Source organism: Chiloscyllium plagiosum, chromosome 38, assembly GCF_004010195.1.
Source record: "Chiloscyllium plagiosum isolate BGI_BamShark_2017 chromosome 38, ASM401019v2, whole genome shotgun sequence".
Classification (NCBI taxonomy): Eukaryota; Metazoa; Chordata; class Chondrichthyes; order Orectolobiformes; family Hemiscylliidae; genus Chiloscyllium; species Chiloscyllium plagiosum.
In genome coordinates, this window is record NC_057747.1 from 27799655 (window position 1) to 27821930 (window position 22276).

The window sequence follows — 22276 nt, forward strand, 5'->3', positions numbered from 1 at the left end:
GCAATAATTACTGGACCAGCCAGCAATGCCTACACTCTGTGAAAGAGTACTAAAATTCAACTGGTGAGAACAGATGAGGTTCTTAAGTGGTTCTGAATCAAACTTAAAGTTGGCAGTGGGACAGGAAAGTCCACCTGGTGGAGACAAAGCGAGCAAGGTTCAGTTATGAGCATCACCAGCCTAAGTAAATGCCAGTCTGCCTCCAAGCTCATTTGCAGAGAGAGGACACTGTTCCATGCATTGTCTCTGCATTCCATGCTGGTCATAGCCAGTCAAGGTCTCCAACAATCTCCACACTAGTCTCCTGCACTCTGCTCACCTTCAGTTCGTTCCACATCCTTTCACCAGTTGAAGTGCTGCCACATTGCTTTTTGGTCCGCCATTTGTTCTTGGTACTGTAGCATTGTGATTTTCTTTTTAAAGCATCTGTCCTCTCCTCTTTCATGGAACACCTTGCACTCCACCTATGCAATCTCCCCCACTCTACATCTTGCTCATTCTTTACTCTCTGTAGACCATTGGTAGCAGTGCCTCCAATTGTCCCTTTCTGCTGTCTGAAGTTCTCTCCTGAAATTTCTGTTTTGCCGCATTTCTATGTGCCATCCAAAGCTTTTCCAGAAGCTACCAATTTATCCAACTTTTTATAAAATTGCTTCCAAGTTCATTTTCCCCTCTAGTGAAGTGCAATCTCTATTCCTGATGAAGGGCTCTTGCCCGAAACGTCAATTTTCCTGTTCCTCAGATGTTGCCTGAACTGCTGTGCTTTTCCAGCACCACTCTAATCTAGAATGCAAGTTAATGTTTTATGATTTTAATCCAAAGTTTACCCTGGAATACCAACGCAGAGCTTGATAGTAAAAGTGTCTAGATTTGCTGCTTTAATACCCCCTTTCACCTGGAATTTTAGTCACTTTTTCATATTTTGTACTGTCTTCACTAGCCAACTATAGTTTGAATTAATATATCAAAGAAGGCTACATTTAAAAATTGCTTGCTTTTAAATGATGTAAAATTTCAAGCATTCATTGTTGAAGGAATCACTACTTACTGCCATTTTCTAATCATAGTTAAGATATAAAATAGCCCATGTTCTCTGCTTATTGAAGTGATCATTAGGAATGTATATTACTAGGACTGTGAAAGGATGTGACCCATTAGTCTGAGTCTCATTGAGTTCAGTATCCAGTGGTTGAATTTTAGTATTCTTTCACAGAGTGTAGGCATTGCTGGCTGGTCCAGTAATTATTGCCCATCTCTCATTGCCCTCAAGAAGGTAGTGGTAAATTGCCACCTTCAACAGTTGTTGTCCAGATTGAGGTAATTTTAAAACAGTCATTTTATTGAAATAACAATTAGTGTGCTAAATTAGTAATTGCACTACAGAGAGGTTATTAAAAGAATTAGGACTTTATATCTGTGATCTTGCTGTTGTTTTGTTTCTGATTTGCATCTTTGGCAACACCTGGAGAACTGTGTGCAGTTCTGGTCTCCAAATTTGAGGAAAGACATTCTGGCTATTGAGGGAATGCAGCGTAGGTTCACGAGTTCAATTCCCGGAATGGTGGGATTACCTTACACTGAAAGACTGAAGCGACTGGGCTTGTATACCCTTGAGTTTAGAAGACTGAGAGGGGATCTGATTGAGACATATAAGATTATGAAAGGATTGGACACTCTGGCAGCAAGAAACATGTTTCCACTGATGGGTGAGTGCCGAACCAGAGGACACAGCTTAAAAATACGGGGTAGATCATTTAGGACAGAGATGAGGAGAAACTTCTTCACCCAGAGAGTGGTGGCTGTGTGGAATGCTCTGCCCCAGAGGGCAGTGGAGGCCCAGTCTCTGGATTCATTTAAGAAAGAGTTGGATAGAGCTCTCAAAGATAGTGGAATCAAGGGTAATGGAGATAAGGCAGGAACAGGATACTGATTAGGACTGATCAGCCATGATCATATTGAATAGCGGTGCAGGCTTGAAGGGCTGAATGGCCTACTCCTGCACCTATTGTCTATTGTCTAGTATGTTACAAAGCAGACTTATTGCACACTACCAATCATGCTTAAGTATTTTCTTTCTGTTGTGCCCTCCAGCTTGTTCTCTCTCATGCTCTCATTATCTGCATTTTTACTTTTCATTGAGCCATCATTACTTCCTCTTTCCAGTGCATTATTGTGTGCTGGTGTGGTTCTAGCATTTATTATTTATGCCACATACTGTTTTCCATGTTATCAGGACAAAAAATTAAATCGCAGAGATACATTCATTAAACTTTCACATTCCTTTGAGTTTGAGACTGAGGTGATCTGATTGAGGGTTTTAAAAATATTAAGAGTTTGTTACTGGAAAATGATTTCCTCTGGAGAAGGGATCAAGACAATGACTTTCGAACAAAACCATTTAACCTGGGAATCAGGAAGTACTTTCTCACACACATGAAGGGCTTTGAATGTTGGCAGAATAAGTGTTTTATGTCAGTTAATGTGAAACTGAGGGAAACGATTGAAGTTGAGATAGGGACCAAAATAATTAGAGTCAGGGCTGAATGGCCTCCTATTCCAGTTTCAGATGGTAACCATCAGCTGCAGCTGTGCAGTATTCTAAACTGTTAGTGAAGGGTGTGTGATGTTTATTACAGTGAAAACAGGTTGCAATTTAATGTTTTAATACCTTCCAATTTCACTGCACAGTGTTCTTTCCTTTTTAATATGTATTCTAGAAATCTAGTCTTTTTCTTGCGCATACTACAGACTGTGTTTTGAAGGAGTGAATTTGAGAAAATAGTTTTTAGACACAGATGAACTTGCGAATTCATTTAACTAAAATTAAAACTATTCTTCAGGAGGGGCAGGGGAATGGGGATAATCTTGTCAGCACAGTTGGGCAATCTGTAGATCTGGCTTCTATTTTTGAGAAGAATGGTTGTTAATTTAAAGTAGCATTGCTGGTCACAGGCAGAGAACCTGTTAAAAGTCATATCTCCCCTCTCATCCAACGACAATGATGTCTTTAAGCAGGGCCAGTCATATTGAAGTATTTTGCCAGGTTTCAAATTGAGTTTAAAGCAATAGATTTTTAAATCTTAATTAAAGTTTTATTGGGAATGCTAAATAAATAATTGCAGCACGCATTAGGACTAAGGATAAGGGCTAGAATATAAATCTTCGATAAAACCTGAAGTTGTGATTTCTTATTTTAAGTGAGATATTAATCCAACATCAGCTCATTAGTTTTTCAGGAATGTTTAGAACAATTATGAGCTTAGTACATCATTTCAAACCCAATACATAAATTCACACCTCTTTTAATAAAATAAAAGTTGAAAGCTTTTATTGTTCGGCCTAAGAGTGTAAGTTGAAAAGTGTGGTGCTGAAAAAGCACAGCAGATCAGGTAGCATCTGAGGAGCAGGAGAATCGGCTCTCGCTCCTCGGATGCTGCCTGACTGGCTGTATGTTTCCAGCCTCAACAGGTTTTGACTCTGATCTCCAACATCTGCAGTCCTCACTTTTTCCTGAGTGTAAGGATGGAAGTGCTCATCAGTTCAATGATTAATTGTTTGCAGTCTGGGAAACTTAAACAGCAGTATAGGTTCATTATCAGAAACATTGAATTTCTGTGTATTGGGCAAAAGCTTTAAGTTACTGTCCGTTTCAGTGGAGAAATAACAATGGAAGTTGACAGTTCTCCCAGCGTTCTCACTGCAGATTGAGGCCGATATTGTTCTATCTATGAAGTTGTGTTCTAGGCAGCAAGTGTTATTAAGCCGTTGGCTCATTGTTTCATTTGGATGCTGAGATAATGTTGGTAATCTCAGCTTTTCGTTGTTTTTATTCATTCATGAGATGTAGGCTTCATATTTATTACCTATCCCTCGTTGTCCTTCAGAGGTTGAGCTACCTTCTTGACCTGCTGCACTTTATTTAGAGTAGTTACACCTACAATGTGATCTTCTCTACATCGGGGAGACCAAACGTAAACTTAGGGAAGTGTTTAAGGATGATATGTTGGATGCAGAAACTGGTGGGGTGGTAGCTGAGGACAAGGGGGACTCTCTTTATTGTGTTGGGAGTTGAGGGTGGTTTAGAGCCTTGAAACGGGGAATGGAGATGATGCAGTGGAGGGCTGTCTGGATGACAGGGAGAAAAAAAATGTTCGCAATAGGTGGACATCTGTAATGCTTGCGAGTGGAATGTCTCTTTGTCCAAGCAGATGTGGCGGAGGAATTGGGAGAATGGGATGGAGTTCTTGCGGGATACTGGGTGGGAAGAGGTGTAGTCCAGGTAGTTATGGGAGTCTGTGCGTTTGTAGTAAACATTCATCTGGAGACTGTCACTGGAGTCTTTTAGAGCTCTGTGTACTGTAGGCAGCAGTTGAATAGCAAGGTAAGTTGCAACTATTTCATAGAGGTTTGAGCTACACTGGACGTTCACAGTCTGTCTGCTTCAGTTTCTTCAATGGTGTGGTCCCTGTGGGCATAATTCGATCTGTTGCTTCAGATGAGATATGAAATTTCTCTTCCTGATTTTAAAAAAATGGCCTAATTCATGGGCTTGTCAAAACTGGTGTAGACAGGAGCTTGCAGTCATGTTAGTACTGCACTGTTGTGGAATAAGACTATTACGTGAAAACTGAGTGAGAAACACTAAAAAGCTGGAGTGCAATGTGTAACATTAGTAGAGAGTATTTTCAGTTAGCAAGCTGGTTGAGACTCTGTTCTACCATTACAGTAATAGGTGCCTCACCATCTAGTAGACTCTTGGATCTTAAAATTATAATTGCAGAATAACAGTGAGCAGTATTCTTACCAATACGATTCAGTAAAATTGTGGATGTTTCTGAGTGATGATGCCAAAAACCTAGAAGTATACCTTGTCAAACTTTGCATGTTTCAAACCCAAAAAAAACTCTCCACCATTCTTCAATAACCTGAGCATGAATGAGGTAATGAATGAAAATTTTGGTTAGATTCTCCCTCTTGGCAGTTAAAACATCAAGTTTATTTGTGATGGATGAACCTCAAAGTCTTTACTTGGCATACGTTGTCAACTTTTATATGTACAGTGCACCAAGTTAGTATATTTTCAACTTGCTTCATTGACTGCTTTTGAGTGAGAAACCTTGTTAAACATGAGGTTTTATAAGATGGTTTTTACTCAGGACTGTTGTCAATTTGGGATAAAATGGTGGATGAAAGGGATTGTATGATTTGTTCTGAATTTTGCTGACAACAAATCTGGGAGGTTTATGATTGAGGAGTGTGGGGATGGGGGTGTTTTACTTGGAAGAAGATGCAAGGTGTTCATACTTGCAGACAATATCAAAAGCATCTCTGACAATGGATAGACTGTTAGTCTGCCAAGTCTCCAGAAGTGGAGGTACTGGTGTTGGACTAGGCTGGACAAGGTCAGAAGTTACACACCACTAGATTATAGTCCAACAGGTTTATTTGAAATCACAAGTTTTCGGAGCCCTGCACTTTCGTCGAGTGACAAAGGAGCAGCGCTCCAAAAGCTTGTGATTTCAAATACACCTGTAGGACTATAATCTGGTGTTATGTGACTTCTGACCAAGTCTCAAGAAGGTGTTGAGAATGACAGGCTAGTAAATAGTTGGACTCTTACCCTCTATTCAGTTCCAGTGGGGTTACATTTCTAATCAGCATATCAAGCTGGATAAATCAAGCAAAGAACAGTGGTACTGGAAATCTGAAATTACTGGAGAAACTCAGGTTCTGGCAAAGCCTGAGGAGAGAAAGCAGAGTTAGTGTTTCAAGTCCCATGACACTTCTTCAGAACTGAGAGCAGCGAGGGAAAAAAGGTCTATGTATTGGGTGGGTGGTGAGCAGATAGGCAGAGATGGAACCCACAAAAGTGATAGATATGTGTGTGTGCCAGAAATAAAGAAAAGCTGATGATGGGGACAGTAGGGAGGATAACTGACCAAGATTGCCATGGTGGCAGCAAGCGCAGGATCAGCTGTGCTGAAAGCAGCCCATGCCATGACAGGGCCTGGTGTGTGGGGGTGGGTAAAAGGTATTGGCAGGATCTAAAGTTATTGAACTCTTCATTAAGTCCTGAAGGCTGCAGTGTCCCCAAGCAGAAAGTGAGATGCTAATCTTTCAGCTTGCACTGAGCCTCACTGGAGCATTGTAGCAGGCCTGGGTCATACATGTTGGCCAAGGAACACAGTGTGTTGAAGAAGCAGGCAACTGGAAGCTCTATCATTTTTTTGCAGATAGAACAAAGTGTTCCCCAAAGCAGTTGTCTATTCTTTGTTTCATATCCACAATGTATACAGCAGTACATTGGGAGCAGCAAATCCGATAGACAAGATTCAGTAAAGTGCAAGTACAGAACAACCTCGGTTATCTGAACATCAATTATCCAAATTTCAGATTATCCAAACAAGATCAAGGCCCTGTAAATTTTTAAAATTAAATTTCAATAAAAGCACAGCGAGAGCAGGCAGCCTGGGCTGGCGTTGAGAGCAGGAACAGGGCCACCTCGGGAACCGTGATCCTGCTCTTGCTGCCGCCATGGCAACCTTGGTCAGTTATCCGAACAAAATACTCCCCGCCTGTCTCGTTTGGATAATCGAGGTTGTTCTGTAAATCGCTGCTTCACCTGGAAGGTTTTTCCAGAGCTGTGAGGAGCGAAGACTTAAATGGGCAACTGTTGCACCTTCTGCGACTCCGAGGTGGTGCTGACAGGGTGTGGGGAAATATTGCGCAATTGTTGGAAAGCACATGAGGTTAAAGTCTGGCCTCTAGCACCTATTCATAAAATGACCACAATCACTACATTGTCTGGAGTACTTTTGTAGATTGGCTTCATGATTTATTATTAATATTGCATGTTTTCTAAAATAAAAATGTGCAAAAAGCTAGGAGTTTGTTCTTGTTACAGTATTTTTGAATGTTATTCAATCAGGGATCAAACTCTGAACCTTATCTAGGCTCCATGTCTGCAAAAAGTGGTATCAGTCATAAAACACCTCCCTTTCTTAACAAAAAAACATTAAACTTGTGAAAAGTGGAATTACATATTTTGAGCTTTTGTGTCTAAGGCTGTATCACTGAATTATTACTAAAGGCCAGTGATGGTTTGTGAGCTTTGTCAGGATCCACGGATTGAATATCCAAGTAACTCCCTGCAGCAGTCTTTGTAGCTTAGATAGAGATTTGTTCCTGGTTTCAATTTTTGGGCAGCAGGTCTATTAAAAGCAGTCTAACTCGGAAAGTATGAAACAATTAACTTAAATTTTGACATCCTCAAACTGATGACTAAATCTGCTGACTTAGATAATGTTATCAAGTTCTTTCTCCTTTTACTGCGCCACAGGACAAGGGTTATTTTGAATCTTGCAATTCACCGATCAACTGATCACAAACCTTTCATCATCCTTAATTATGCTATATGTTTCTGTTGAGGTGACTGTTCAGTTTCGCTTTGCTATATACTTGCAGTAATTCCAAAAGTTTAAGGTTGCTTGTGCACTCTGAACATTATTGATAAAGTTTTCTTTTTATCTGTGCTGCTTATGAATTTCAACCTGGAAAGTTGACAAATTATTTTATCTTGAACATCCTGCAAGATTGATTTTGATCATTTCATGTTCTGAGTGGCCATGTTATTGTGCAGCAGTACCTGATTTGGGTCACTATTGAAATTTATGGTGTTCACATTGAGTCATGGATATAGTTTTCATCTTCAACTTAGTTGATAGAATCAGATATTAAGCAGCACTATGGCATAAACTGACTTTTCACTTGTGAAATGCATGATTTGCTTACAAGACTTAAAAACCACAGAAAGAGGTCAATTAACCCATTACGTCTGCCCTGAGCAGAGCATTTAAACAGCTCCCAAGTTAATGATAAATGTTTTTTGATGAAAACAATCAGGATATTGGAAACACTTCGTGATCATCTGCGCTGTGGTTAAGTGAACAGCTGAGTACCATTGCTGTTTTTATATTGGTGCAAATCAATTCCACATCAGCCTCGGGGTATAATGTAGGAGATTGACACTCAGGTTCTGAGCACTGCCTCTGCTTGAATACAGGGCAGCCAAAATCCTCAGTTTGTGATTGACCGTCTCATTCGTTTTCATCTTCTGAGTCCATTTCCAAATATTTTGGTAGCCATTGTGCTGTCCAGTGAAACATTTGAAAAAACTTTGTTTACAAAGTTGGACTGCATCGCTTGTTCTTTTACAAAAATCATAAACAGCAATGTGAAGAGTGGAATAGTGTGAGCAATTTCAAGGGTATTTGTGTTGAGCCATTCAATTTTTAAAAATTCATTCATAGGATGTGGATGTTGCTGGCTGGGTTGGCAATGTTCCCAATCCCTAATTATACAGAGGGTAATTAAGAGTGATCTTCATTACTGTGGGCCGGTTATTACATTGCTGAGCTCCGTGATGCTAGTATGTATTATAATGGACTCTTGTTGTGCAGTGAACTGGTATATTTCTTGTTTCATATTTGTGGTGCTATAACAAGCTGAAATTTTTGGTTGGGAGACTATTTTGTTTTAATGGTGCACTAACAATATTGATGTAAACCGCATTGAAGATGGAGTAACAGGTTTATAGACCACATACTTGTTCCCTGAGACAGTTAATGGTTGGGTTCTCACACTGAGCACAGGCTCAAAAATTTACTTGCTGCATTAGCTGCAGAATGATGCATTGTAGGAGTAGATTTGTTCCTTTCTTAAAAGTTCTACATGGCAAGTATTTTTGTTAGTGAGGTATTATGACTGGATTGTACGTTTGAGGGTGAATGTAATCCAAATTGTGTCCTTGGATCAGTGATGTTGAGAACATGAGAACCTGTAGTCCTTTTCTTCACTTACTCTACATTTTACTTTGCTGTTCCTTCAGTGTTGTGAAAGCTAGTATTTCTAAATAAACCTGTTGCACTATAACCCGGTGTTGTGAGATTTTTAACTTTGTCTACCCCAGTCCACACTGGCGCCTCCACATCATGTATTTTATATGACACCTTTCACAGTCACAGGATGCCTGAAAGTGTATTACAATCAATTAAGATGTGTAGTGGTTGTTCATATAGGAAGCATAGCAGCCAGTTTGTACACGGCAAGCTCCCAGTAAAACCAATGGATTAATAATCTTTTGAACGATGTTGGTTGAGGGATAAGTATTAAGGCCATAAAACCAGAAATTATATCAATCTGCCCATCGATTCTACTCTGCCATTCGACCATGGCTGATAGGTTTTTCAACTCCATTTTCCCACTTATTCCCCTTAACGTTTGATCCCATGGCAATCAAGAACATATCTATCTCTGTCTTACATGCACTCAATGACCTGGCATCCACAGCCCTCTGTGGCAATGAATTCCACTGATTCACCACTCTCTGGCTGAAGAAGTTTCTTGTTATTTCCATCATACAAGGTCTTCCCTTTACTCTAAGGCTTTGCCCTCAGGTCCTCATCTCTCCTGTCAATGGAAACAACTTCAAAACGTTCAACCTGTTCAGGCGATGAAGTATTCTGTAAGTTTCAATCTGATTCCCCTCACATCCTTGTAAACTCCATTGAGTATAGTTCAAGTCCTTGAACGTTTTTCTTCTGTAAGCCTTTCATTTCTGGGACCATTCTTGTGAACCTCCTCTGGACCCACTCCCAGGCCAATACATCCTTACTGAGATGTGGGACCCAAAATTGCTCATAATACTCTAAATATGGTCTGACCAGAACCTTATAAAGCCTCAGAAGTACATCCCTGCTTTTATATTCTAGTCGTCTTGAAATGAATGACCACATTGTATTTGCCTTCCTAATTACTGACTCAGCCTGTAAGTTTACCTGAAGAGAATCCTGGACAAGGACTCCCAAGTCCTTTTGTACTCCAGATTTCTGAATTTTCTCCCCATTTAGAAAATTGTCCATGCCTGTATTCTTCCAACCAAAAGTGCATGCCCTCTCACTTTCCCACATGTTTATTTCATCTGCCACTTCTTTGCCCATCCTCTGCCTGAATCTTTCTGCAGCCTCCCTGCCTCCTCAGTACCACCTGCCCCTCCACCTATCTTTGTATCATCTGCACACTTAGCCAGAATGCTCTCAGTTCCTTCATCCATATTATTAAGCTTGACAATGGGGGCTGCTTATCGGCTCTTCTTTGACATGTTTTTTTAGATTAGATTAGATTACTTACGGTGTGGAAACAGGCTGTTCAGCCCAACAAGTCCACACCGACTCGCGGAAGCGCAACGCATCCATACCCTTACATTTACCCCTTCACCTAATGCTACGGGCAATTTAGCATGGCCAATTCACCTGACCTGCACATCTTTGGACTGTGGGAGGAAACCAGAGCACCCAGAGGAAACCCATGCAGACACGAGAAGAATGTGCAAACTCCGCACAGAGAGTCGCCTGAGGCGGGAATTGAACCCAGGTCTCTGATGCTGAGAGGCAGCAGTGCTAACCACTGTGCCACCATGCCACCCCTACAGGACCTCTTTAAATTGATTTAGATCTGGAGCAAAATTAGGTAATTTCAATCCCTGCTTGGTGGTATTTACTCCATTGGGAAACTCAGTAGCTGGGAGAACCTGCCTGCCAATCCCAGTCACCTTTGCTGATGGTGCATCAAGTACCTGATGCTCTCATACCTACCTGCATTAGCTGAACTGGTTTGGTTGCAGTACCTGAGATGGATTACTTAACTTAAATTTAAGACAGAAATTATAATTAAGAGCATTTCTTCTGCGAGGCTAGTACATCTTTACCACAGAGGGTTGTCAAATCTGGGTGGTTGAATATTTTTGAAGCCTATGATACATATTTTTAATATAAGGGGATTAAGAGTTGGGGAAATGGCAGGAAAGTGGAATTGAGGAATATTAGATCAGCCATGATCTCACTGAATGACTGAGCAGACTTGCTGGATCTGAATGACCCACTTGTGCTTTTGTGTTTTATGGCCTGACTCCCAGTCTGGACTGAGCTAACGAATCTCAGTGAAAGTAACGATGCCTTCAGCGAATCTGTCATGGAGAGAGATTTTGCTCAGGATTTCAGTGCCTCATTGCCGTTCAGTGAACTTGTGTTGCGGCTGGTTTAGAGGCAGCCAAGCAACCCAATTAATTGTTAACAACTTGTATCCATACATATGCTACAATATTTATATTGATGTTTATTTTAGGCCCGGTCCTAAGACATTAAACATTGGTGTGACTGATTTGTTTCTGTCATTCTACTTTGCAACTAAATGTGTTATTTGGAGTTTGTGATTTTGCTTGTTCACACTTGTTGCCCCTTCGTGGCTACAAAATACTTAATGGAGATTTAAGTGGTAACCTGCATGTGTGCTAGTTTTCTCACTTTCTAATTTACAATGACTTGGAGCTACATTTAACATATTTTTGCAACTCTATTGTTGGTGTGAAGATGGATCAGCCTGTCAGGTCACAGGATGCTCAAATGGAGTGGAAAGCAAGAGTGACATTCTTTGTATAGCAGCTTGCACAATCTTCTGAACGTTTCTCAGAACTTTGCTACCATTGAAGTTCACTTTTGAAGTATGGTCACCGTTGTAGTAATGTAGGAAACCCAAAGTTAATTTGCACAAAAAAATCCGATAGAAACCATTAAGATGGTGACTGAAATATTTTTGTGCTCTTGGTTAAGGGAGATGGACAAAAGGCGGGGAATTATAGACTGGCAGGCTTAAGCTCTGTAGGGAGGAAGATGCTTGAGTCTCTTAGCAAAGAAGAAATAGCAAGGTATCTAGATTGAAATTGTCCCGTTGGGCAGGTGCAGCATGGGTTCATGAAGGGCAGGTCATGCTTAACAGGCCTTTTGAAATTCTATGAGAACATTTTAACCAAGGTTTACAACCCAGTGGATGTGGTATACCTAAATTTCCAAAAGGCCTTCGACAAGGTGCCGCACAAGAGGCTGCTGCATAAGATAAAGATGCAAGGTGTTATGGGTAAAGTGTCAGCATGGATTGGGGATTGTTTGATTGGAAGCAAAGACTGGGGATAAATGAGTGCTATTCTGGTTGGCAATCAGTAACTATTGGTGTGCTTCGGGGATCAGTGTTGCGATTGCAACTATTTACAATTTATATAGATGATTTGGGGCCACGTGTAGTGTGTCAAAGTTTACAGATGACATTAAGCTGAGTGGCATAGCAAAGTGTGCAGAGGGCTGTGAAACTTTGCAGAGGAATATTTAGCCCGGCATGGTGGCTCAGTGGTTAACACTGCTGCCTCAGTGCCAGGGACCCGGGTTCGACTCCTGCCTTGAGCGACTGTCTGTATGGAGTTTACACATTCCCCCGGGTGCTCCGGTTTCCTCCCACAATCCAAAGATGTGCAGGTTAGGTGAATTGGCCATGCTAAATTGCCTATAGTGTGAAGTACGTTAGTTAGGGATAAATGTAGGGGAATGGGTCTCGGTGGGTTATTCTTTGGAGGGTCGGTGTGGACTTGTTGGGCCGAACGGCCTGTTTCCACACTGTAAGGAATCTAATCTAATATAGATACTTTGTGTGGGGAAATGTCAGGCAAATGGGACACAATGTTAATAAATGTGAAGTCATCCATTTCGTAGGAGTAAAAGTTGCAGCACGCTGCTATGCAGAGAGAGCCTTGGTGTCCTTGTGCATGAGTCACAGAGGGTTGGCCTGCAGGTACAAGTAATTAGGAAGGCAAATGGAATTTTGCCCTTCATTGCTAAAGGGATTGGGTTTAAAAACATGGAGGTTATGTTGCAGTTGTACAGGGTGCTGGTGAGGCCACACCTGGAGTACTGCGTGTAGTTTTGGTCTCCTTACTTGAGAAAGGATGTACTGGCACTAGAGGGGGTGCGGAAGTGGTTCATTAGGTTAATTTCAGAGTTCAGGGGGTTGGCCTTTTGAGGAGAGACTGAGTAAATTTGGATTATATTCATGGGAATTCAGTAGAATGGGGAGGATTTTATAGAAACGTATAAAATTATGACAGGAATAGATAGGATAGATGTAGAGAGGCTGGTTCCTCTGGCAGGTGAAACAACGACAAGAGGGCATAGCCTCAAAATTAGGGAGAGCAGATTTAGGACTCCATTGAGAAGGAACCTCTTTACCCAGAGTGTTGTAAATATAATTCCACTGAAGTATTTGATGCTGCTTTATTAATCACTTTTAAAGCTAAGATAGATACTTTTTTGAAAAATAAAGGAATTAAGGGATAGTTGGGATATGGCGGGTAAGTGGAGCTGAGGTTATGAGAAGATCAGTCATGATCTGATTGAATGGCGGAGCAGGCTCAAAGGGCCAGATGGCCTCCTGCTCCTAGTTCTTGTGTTCTAACCCAAGCCAATAGTGTTAAGAATTAATATCTCTTAATGCTGGGAGTAAAGTGGCAAAACAGAGGACTAAGGTTGAATATCCACACAGGTGATCAATAAAAGAACAAGGATTGCTCATTATTATGTCTAAATGTTGCCTTTGGGGCATAAAGTTTGAAATCAACATAGAGTGATGGAATAAGATGACTGATTTGCAAGTGGAAGTTTGATGTATGGAGTTTGCAGAGGATGAGAAAAGTGGGAGTCCACAGTGAGAGGGAGAAGATGGAGGACTGTTATTGCAAATGATTTGTAACTTGTGAAGGTTTGAGATAGGAATGTCAATGAGCAGATTCTTGGTAGTAGAGTTCATCGGATTGGGGAAGGCTTGTTCTGTGGTTTTGATGGTCAGGTAGTCGAGGTAGTGATAGCCTAACAATGTTCCAGGGATGCAAAGGAATGGTCTTGTAACAGTTGAGAACGAAGTAGGAAATTAAGTTGGAACAAAGTTAGAACTGACCGGTTACATTTCTGGGTAAAGAAATAAACTTGCTTCTTTGCACGTTATTTGAGCAGTTCAATTGAATTCCAAAGGGACTGCTTTTGAGATTTGTCTTCACTGCGCAAGGCCTGTCACTAACGGTGTATAGCCTATCATTCCCTGAATGTTTCTCACCGGGAGATTTTAAAGTGCTTCTGTTCAACTCCTCATGACGTCAGAATGTAAGAAACCATTGGAATGGAAGCCACCAAAGTTTGACTTGAAAATTTTATGTTCTGATTACAAATATTATCATTATTCTAATTTCAGGTAAAACCATTTTGGGGATGATCCTGGTTAAATAAGGATGAATCAACAGGGTCACATGGCATCTTATGGGCAGCCCCAATCTGGTTACCAAGGGTACCAACAGTTCGGATACAACAGTCAGCATACGGCGGGTGTTCCAACCTCTCAATATGGACCATATAATGGACCTGTTCAAGGTTACCAACCAACTGCTGTTCCACAAGGTTGGTATTATAATCAACTGGGAGGTATGAAGTAGAATTGTTCCAAACATCTGGTTTGCTCTGCTATTTTCTCATGTACAGTGTTCAATTTCCACTTGACATGCACAACTCTGTATCTTTCTGTCTCCCTCTACCTCTTTTGGTCTTCCTGTCTCTCTCCACGTTTCTGGGAAATTGATGTCAAAAAGAAGTATGAGGTGATGTGGAAAGCGATGTATGTTAAAGCTTCTATCAAAACAAATTAGTCTTTCATTTAAAAATTTCTTTTCAGTGTAAGCTGATCATACTTGTATTACAGACAGATTTAATTAGAAATTCCATAGAATCCCTACAGTGTGGAAGCAGGTCATTTGGCCCATCGAGTCCACATCAACCCTTCAAACAGCACCCCACCCAGACCCACCCCCAACCCTATCCCTGCAACCCTACATTTCCCATAGCCAACCCACCTAGTCCAAACACCCCTGGACAAGACGCAACTTAACACGGCCAATCCACCCAATCTGTGCATCATTAGACAGTGGGAGGAAACCATAACACCAGGATAAAATCTACGCAGACACGAGGAGAATGTGCACGCTCCATATGGACAGCTGCCCAAGGTTGGAATCAACTCCGGGACCCTAGCACTATGAGGCAGCAGTGCTGACCACTGAGTCACCGTACGGCCCTGTCTTTGGGTTTAGGGATGGTGGGTGTAGATCATTTTATTTTTCAATTACTGCTTGCTAAACAAAATCTCCGCTTAAAAAGACAGGGCCTTACAGTTCTACAACATAGAAAATGGCCCATCGGCCCATCTCATCTGCTTTGGTTAAAAAAACAAGTTTGTGGGTGTACGCTGCCTAAAACACAAGTCTTTCTTTTTCAAGATAACGTCATGCTTCCCGTGAACTAGCAATTATAAACCCCGTTGATGGCGTAAGTAACCCAGTCCACAGTGACCAATATATTTCTTACAAGGCACATACTGTAGGATCATCTAGAGTGTTTCACAATGTGCTTTCAGATCAGGTAGTTTGGGTTTAGTTTAAAAATAAATATTTTATTGAGGGTGGTAAACCTTTACAGAAGGTTGACACAACAGCAAGTGAACAACGCAATATGAAGCAGAAACCAAAGTTTGAATCAACCAAAATAACACAGCATTTGGAAATGACTCGAGATCTTTCTCAGAACATCAAATGAATTTTGGAAGAATGTAAGGGGAAGATGTCATACGATTATTACAAAGAGGAATAATGGATTGAAGGAACTCTGGTCTCGAGAGACTCACCCTTGTTTCATCACTGTACGCAGGATAGTAGTCCTTCCAGACTGGAGATGTAGCTGCTTAGGTCTTCTAATCGCTTTCTCTGGTCCACTTCAAATGTGGAAGCATAGAATTGGGTATGTAGTTACATTTAATCCAGTGCTAAATGTTCCTGATAATTCCTCTGTCACTGAAGGTTTTGCGGTGAATAAAGGTCGACAAAATTTGTATAGATGCAGTGTAATAAAGTGTGTGGTTATAATTATGGTCGAAAATAATTCGCTGGAAAAGCACAGCAACTTAGGCAGCATCCGAGGAGCAGGAGAGTTGACGTTTCCGGCAAAGCCTTTCATCAGGAATGTGTGGGGAGGGAGGGGATTGAGAGATAAATAGGGTAAGAGTGGGGGAAGGTAGCGGGAAGGTGATAGGTGGATGCAGGTGAGTGGTGACTGTGATCGGTCAGTGGAGAGGGTGGAGTGGAAAGGTGGGAAGGAAGGTCGATAGGTAGGGCCGGGCAAGAGGGTGTGCAGAGTTGGAGGGTTGGATCTGGGATGGCGATGGGGGAGCTCTGGAAACTAGTGAAGTCCATGTTGATGCCCCATGTGGTTGAAGGCAGAAGATGAGGCATTCTTCCTCCAGTCGTCAGGTGGCTTGGATTTGGCGGTGGAGGCAGCCCAGGACTTGCATGTCCTTGGTGTAGTGGGTGGGGAGTTGAAGTGGTCGGCCACAGCGGTGGGGTTATTTTGTGTGTGTCCCAGAGATGTTCTCTGAAACATGCTGTAAGTTGGTACCCTATCTCCTCAATGTAGACGACACCACATCGAGAATAACAGACACAGTAGATGAGGTGTTTGGATGTGCAGGAAAATTTCCATCGGATGTGAAAATATCTTTGGGGCCTTGGGCACAGGCGAGGGGGAAGGTGTGGGCACCCACAACTGCTGATACCAATCACAGCATCGACTTCCATTTCCAAATGTTGCTGCTACACATGGACTGTGAAGTCTGAGCAGAAGAGCAACAGTTAGCAGGAGTGTTGTCATAGTGAGATTGAATCTGTGTTCCCAGTGCATAAGCCTGGTGTTACGGATTATTAATCCAATGGTGTTACTGCACTGTCACTGCTTCCACTAATTGCAGAAAGAAGTATGTAAATTGGCATTTTGGAATAAATGTTGTTTGTAATAACTTCGGGAGATTTGTTACATTCCCTGTGCATATACTGCTGGGTCTCATTAAGTGATGTGTTGGACCTGATTTGTGGTTGTGACCTACGTACAGTATGTTCAAAAACAATGTTAACTTAACATTAATTGTTATCAGGGCTAAACCTAGTGAATCATCAAATCAGTCTGCTCATCTTTTGACCTCTGCAGATTTATGCATTAGTTTATAATTAGTTTATAATAGTCTCCTACATTCCTTTCTGTTTTATTCTAGTTGTGTGCTTTGTTTTAGTTTGCAGTTTGGTGGCACACTTCCCATTCCCTAAGACCTTCCGAGCTTTCTATTGCATGTATTTGTTGCCTCCTCCAAACTCCTTCAGTAACACAGGAGTGATTCCATCTCTCAGTCGACTACTATCCAGTCCTTCAAGGAGCATCCCGTTTAGACCCAGCTTCCTACCCTATCCCTGTAACCTGGCATTTACCATGGCTAATCTACCTAGCCTGCACATCACTTAGATGTTATGGACAATTTCAGCGTAGCCAATCCACCTAACCTGTGCATCCATTGTTTTGACCTGCGGAACACCACTCACCACTGACCTCCAGGCAGAATACTTTCCATCTACAACCACTCTCTGCCTTCTGTCAGCCAACCAATTGTGAATCCAGATAGCCCAATCTCCCTGTATCCCATACCTCCTGACTTTATGACTGAGCCTACCATGGGGAACCTTTTCAAATGCCTTGTTGAAGTCCACATACACCACATTTGCTGCCCGACCTTCGTCGACCTGACTTGTCACCTCCTCTCACGACCTGGATGAGGGCGTAGAAGGGTGGGTTAGTAAATTTGTAGACAACACTAAGGTCATTGGAGTTGTGGATAGTGACGAATGATGTTGTAGGTTACTGAGAGACATAGATAAGCTGCAGAGCTGGGCTGAGAGGTGGCAAATGGAGTTTAATGCGGACAAGTGTGAGGTGATTCACTTTGGTCGGAGTAACCGGAATGCAAAGTACTGGGCTAATGGTAAAGATTCTTGATAGTGTAGATGAGCAGAGAGATCTCGGTGTCCGTGTACACAGATCCTTGAAAGTTCCCACCCAGGTTGACAGGGTTGTTAAGAAGGCATACAGTGTTTTACTAATAGAGGATCGAGTTCCGGAACCATGAGGTTATGCTACAGCTGTACAAAACTCTGGTGCGGCCGCATTTGGAGTATTGTGTACAGTTCTGGTCACCGCATTATAAGAAGGATGTGGAAGCTTTGAAAGGGTGCAGAGGAGATTTACTAGGATGTTGCCTGGTATGGAGGGAACGTCTTATGAGGAAAGGCTGAGGGACTTGAGGCTATTTTCGTTGCAGAGAAGAAGGTTGAGAGGTGATTTAATAGCGACATATAAGATGTTCCTTATGCTATGCCTGATCATTCTCTTATTCCTCACCTATGAGTAAAATGCCTTTGGGTTCTCCCTAATCCTTCCTGCTAAGCCTTTCTTGTGCCCCCCTCTCGGCTCTCCTCTGTCCACTTGAGCTCCTTTCTAGCAAGTCTGTAATCCTCTAAAGTGTTGCGAGATCCTTGCATCCTCCACCTTAGGTAAGCTACCTTCCTCCTTTCGATGAGAGGCTCCTCTGTTCTCATCATCCAAGGCTCCTTAATCTTATCCCTTCTTACCTGTCTGAGGAACAAATTTATGCATCACTCGCAACAACTGCTCCTTATACGGTTTCCACATGTCTGTTGTGCCCTTTCTCTGGAACAGTTGCTCCCAAACTTTGATTCATCCAATTTACTCCATAGTCAAGATTAGAGTGCTGCTGGAAAAGCAGAGTAGGTCAGATTCCTGATGAAGAGCTGTTGCCCAAAATGTGATTTTCCTGCTCCTTGGATACTGCCTGACCTGCTGTGCTTTTCCAACATCACTCTAATCTTGACTCTGATCTCCAGTATCTGCAATACTCACTTTGCCCAATTTATTCCGTACCCTCTCCACTGCATAATGAAGCATCTGCCATTGCTGGAGTGCAATAGGATTGACTCTGTTTCTCTCTCCACTGATGCTGCCAGATTTGCTGAGTTTCTCCAGCACTCCAGTATTTTATTTCCTGCTTCTCCCCTGTTTTGATCTGCAGTTCGGGACACTGAGCAATTGCTTTTGTTTTGTCAGTTAAGTTCTGATGGAAAGACTAATTTTTGCTAATTAGAGCTTCTGTACAATTTCTGTAGTTAAAATTGCCTCAATTGGTAAAACGTTTGTCAGTTTAAGAATCATCCTCATTGGAGAGAACAACATGTTTCTCAAGTTTGTTTTCTTTTAGTTAAGTTTACTGGTGCTGGGCATTTCACCGTTTAATATTTCAACAGGAGCTGAGTAAAGTTTTTCAATGTTTCTATGGCATCATTAATTTTTCATACTGCATTGTCAGCTTTAGATTCTTCAACCCTTTGTACAGTGTAAGTTTAGAGAATGAAATTTGTGAAGTTAATTGGATTTCAATTTCCATGATGCTGTAAAACCATCAGCAATACGTCAGTTGTCGTTCTTTCTATCTAACATAAAACCTGAGCATCAATTTATTGATGATCCAAGTTGACTGTATGCCACCTACAAGTCAAATTCACTATGATGCTGATGCCTCCCCTCAACCAGTCCAATTCTGTGCCCACCAAAAACTCTCATCTGTGAATTGCTGTGTAGCAGTCAAACGCTTAGTTTCTGGAGACTAATAACTTGAAGGGAAATGGAAATAGCATGGGAAAATAGCATTAAGATAATGGTCAGCCAAGACCTAGAAAGCAGGATAGGTTCAGCGGGCTGAATAGCCTACTCTTGTTCCCATCTTCCTACCCCAACCACTTCATTTGCTGTCTCATATGCCCTCACTGTTGCTCAGTCAGAGGTACAACTTCCCCAACCAAATCATTTTTAGACAGATTAACTTGGTCAGTATGGTGGTATTCCCTCTGAGCAGTTGAGGGAGCTATGAATAATTTTGAGCTTTTGTAAAATCAAAAAAGATTAAAGTCTTTATGAACTTCTAATTCTTCCACATTTTGAATGTGCAACAACCTGCATAATGATTTGAGTCTTTTCTATCTATTTTACATATGATTGTCTGATCTCAGTTGAGAATTGTATCTTAGAATCTTCTAGTTTTACTTAATTAAAAATGTTGAATTTGTATTTTTCTAACAGCAAAAAAAATCATGAATAAGCAAGTGCTCTTCACAGATGATAGAGTTCCTTATTGTATGGAGAGTTAAAATGCTCATGTCTGTCTTATATTTTATAGCTGAAAATGTGTTGCTGGAAAAGCGCAGCAGGTCAGGCAAGAAGGGCTCATGCCCGATTCGTCTATTCTCCTGCTCCTTGGATGCTGCCTGACCTGCGCTTTTCCAGCAACACATTTTCAGCTCTGATCTCCAGCATCTGCAGTCCTCACTTTCTCCTCTTATATTTTATAGGTCCATTAAGGACAGCAGCAGGTGCACCCCCAACCTCATTACCTCTCTCAACAGCTGCACAGTCAACAGCCTACAACCAGTATGGACAGGGGGATGTTCAGAATGGTCCTGCAATGTCTGACCAGTTACAACGGTTTGTATATGACACGTCAAAAGCAAATGGACCAAAATATAGAGACCATGTCATTGCACTTCATTTCTACAGAGCTGGACTTGAGCTTTGATATTCTCTGAGCACTCAGAGTTTCAAGCTTATCAAACCATGCATTCTACACACAACAGCTGACTTGAAGATATCCACTGTACACAACAAATAAGGCTTCATAAAGTTGTGTTTAGGTTCAGTGTAAATGTTACTTTGTTTAAAACTTGCACCATGATGTGGAAAACATTTAGATTCTGTTAATGATGTGAATGTACTTTCAGTCCATTACTCGATTGCGGGTGAGGAGAGCAGAACCTGTAGGAAATGAACAGTGAGGATTTAACTATGCACAAGGATTTTTAAATTGGGAATGTTAATTTGTAGAATTTTATGAAAAAAACTCTAGTGAAGCAAGTGATTCAGTCCAACCAGTCAATGTTGTGAATTCTCCAGTAGTCTTAATCCAAAGTACTGACTATTAACATTTCTCCCTTTTGTACCATTCCCTTTGCAAAACCAGTACCTCTTCCAAATGTTGTCTTTTATATTTAAAAAATAATTTCCAGCTATTGTATGGAAAATTTCTGTTGAAGTATTGAATGCTGATGAGAAATTGCTGTCGTAATGGAGCTGACGCTGGGCACTTAAACTGATGTGACATCCTACATTAATATGATTCCAGCATGTTCAAAAAAACTGGAAAAATGTTCAGCAAGCTAAGTTTTCCTACTGAGATCATCATTTCAAACACAGAATTGTGAGAGGGGGAAAAACAAATAATTTAACTCAGAAGTTTCCTGTTGCTGAGTTCCTCTCCCTGCCCGTAGGTATTATGGACTTTAAGTACTCAGGGAAATGTACAAAGTTAAAATCTCACAACACCAGGTTACAGTCCAACAGGTTTAATTAGCACACTAGCTTTCGGAGCGACACTCCTTCATCAGGTGACAACCACCTGAGGAAAGAGCAGTGTTCCGAAAGCTAGTGTGTTTCCAATTAAACCTGTTGGACTATAACCTTGCGTTGTGTGATTTTTAACTTTGTACACCCCAGTCCAACACCGGCATCTCCAAATCAGGGAAATATAGTTTGGGTTGAAGGAAATTGTTTCATACCTCTCAACATTAATTGTCTTAAGTTAAAATCACACAACACCAGGTTATAGTCCAACAGGTTTAATTGGAAGCACACTAGCTTTCGGAGCGACGCTCCTTCATCAGGTGATTGTCGTTCCGAAACCTAGTGTGCTTCCAATTAAACCTATTGGACTATAACCTGGTGTTGTGTGATTTTTAACTTGGTACATCCCAGTCCAACACCGGCATCTCCGAATCTTAATTGTCTTAGTTTTGCTTGGGGTCACCCTTGCTTTATAAGACACCTTTATATCAGCCAGGATTTGGAAATGGGCAACCTTACAGAAACACAGAAGATGGTGTAAGGAGTAGGTTTGAGTACCTGAGTTCAGAGAAATTGCTCAAAATGTTGTTGGCTTGGCTGTGTTGCTGACCACTAATTGCAAAGCCAGTAGGTAACTTTACACTACTGTACTTGCAACTTGCAGCGTGGGTTAGTACCTGGGACTTCGATGTTGTGGCTATTACGGAGACATGGGTAGAACAGGGACAGGATTGGCTGTTGCAGGTTCCAGGGTTTAAATGTTTTAGTAGGGTCAGAGGTGGGGGTAAAAGAGGGGGAGGTGTGGCATTGCTTGTCAAAGATAGTATTACAGCAGTGGAAAGGACGATGGATGAGGACTTGCCATCTGAGGTAGTTTGGGCTGAGGTTAGGAATAGGAAAGGTGAGCTCACCCTGTTAGGAATTTTTTACAGGCCTCCTAATAGTCCTAGAAACGTAGAAGAAACGATTGTGAGGATGATTCAAGAGAAGAGTGAAAGTAATAGAGTGGTTGTTAT

General features: G+C 41.5%; 1 protein-coding gene across 2 annotated transcripts in view; it reads left to right on the top strand.

Annotated features, from left to right (window-relative positions):
• The window catches only part of LOC122541948 (protein transport protein Sec24C-like), a 71886-nt gene that overhangs the window by 2639 nt on the left and 46971 nt on the right, over positions 1 to 22276 (top strand). For both annotated transcript variants that reach the window (XM_043679234.1, XM_043679235.1), the window contains exons 3-4: positions 14125 to 14327; positions 20216 to 20348. In XM_043679234.1, the coding sequence (XP_043535169.1) occupies positions 14162 to 14327; positions 20216 to 20348 (299 nt within the window). In that variant the 5' untranslated portion in view covers positions 14125 to 14161. The remainder of the gene's footprint in view (positions 1 to 14124; positions 14328 to 20215; positions 20349 to 22276) is intronic.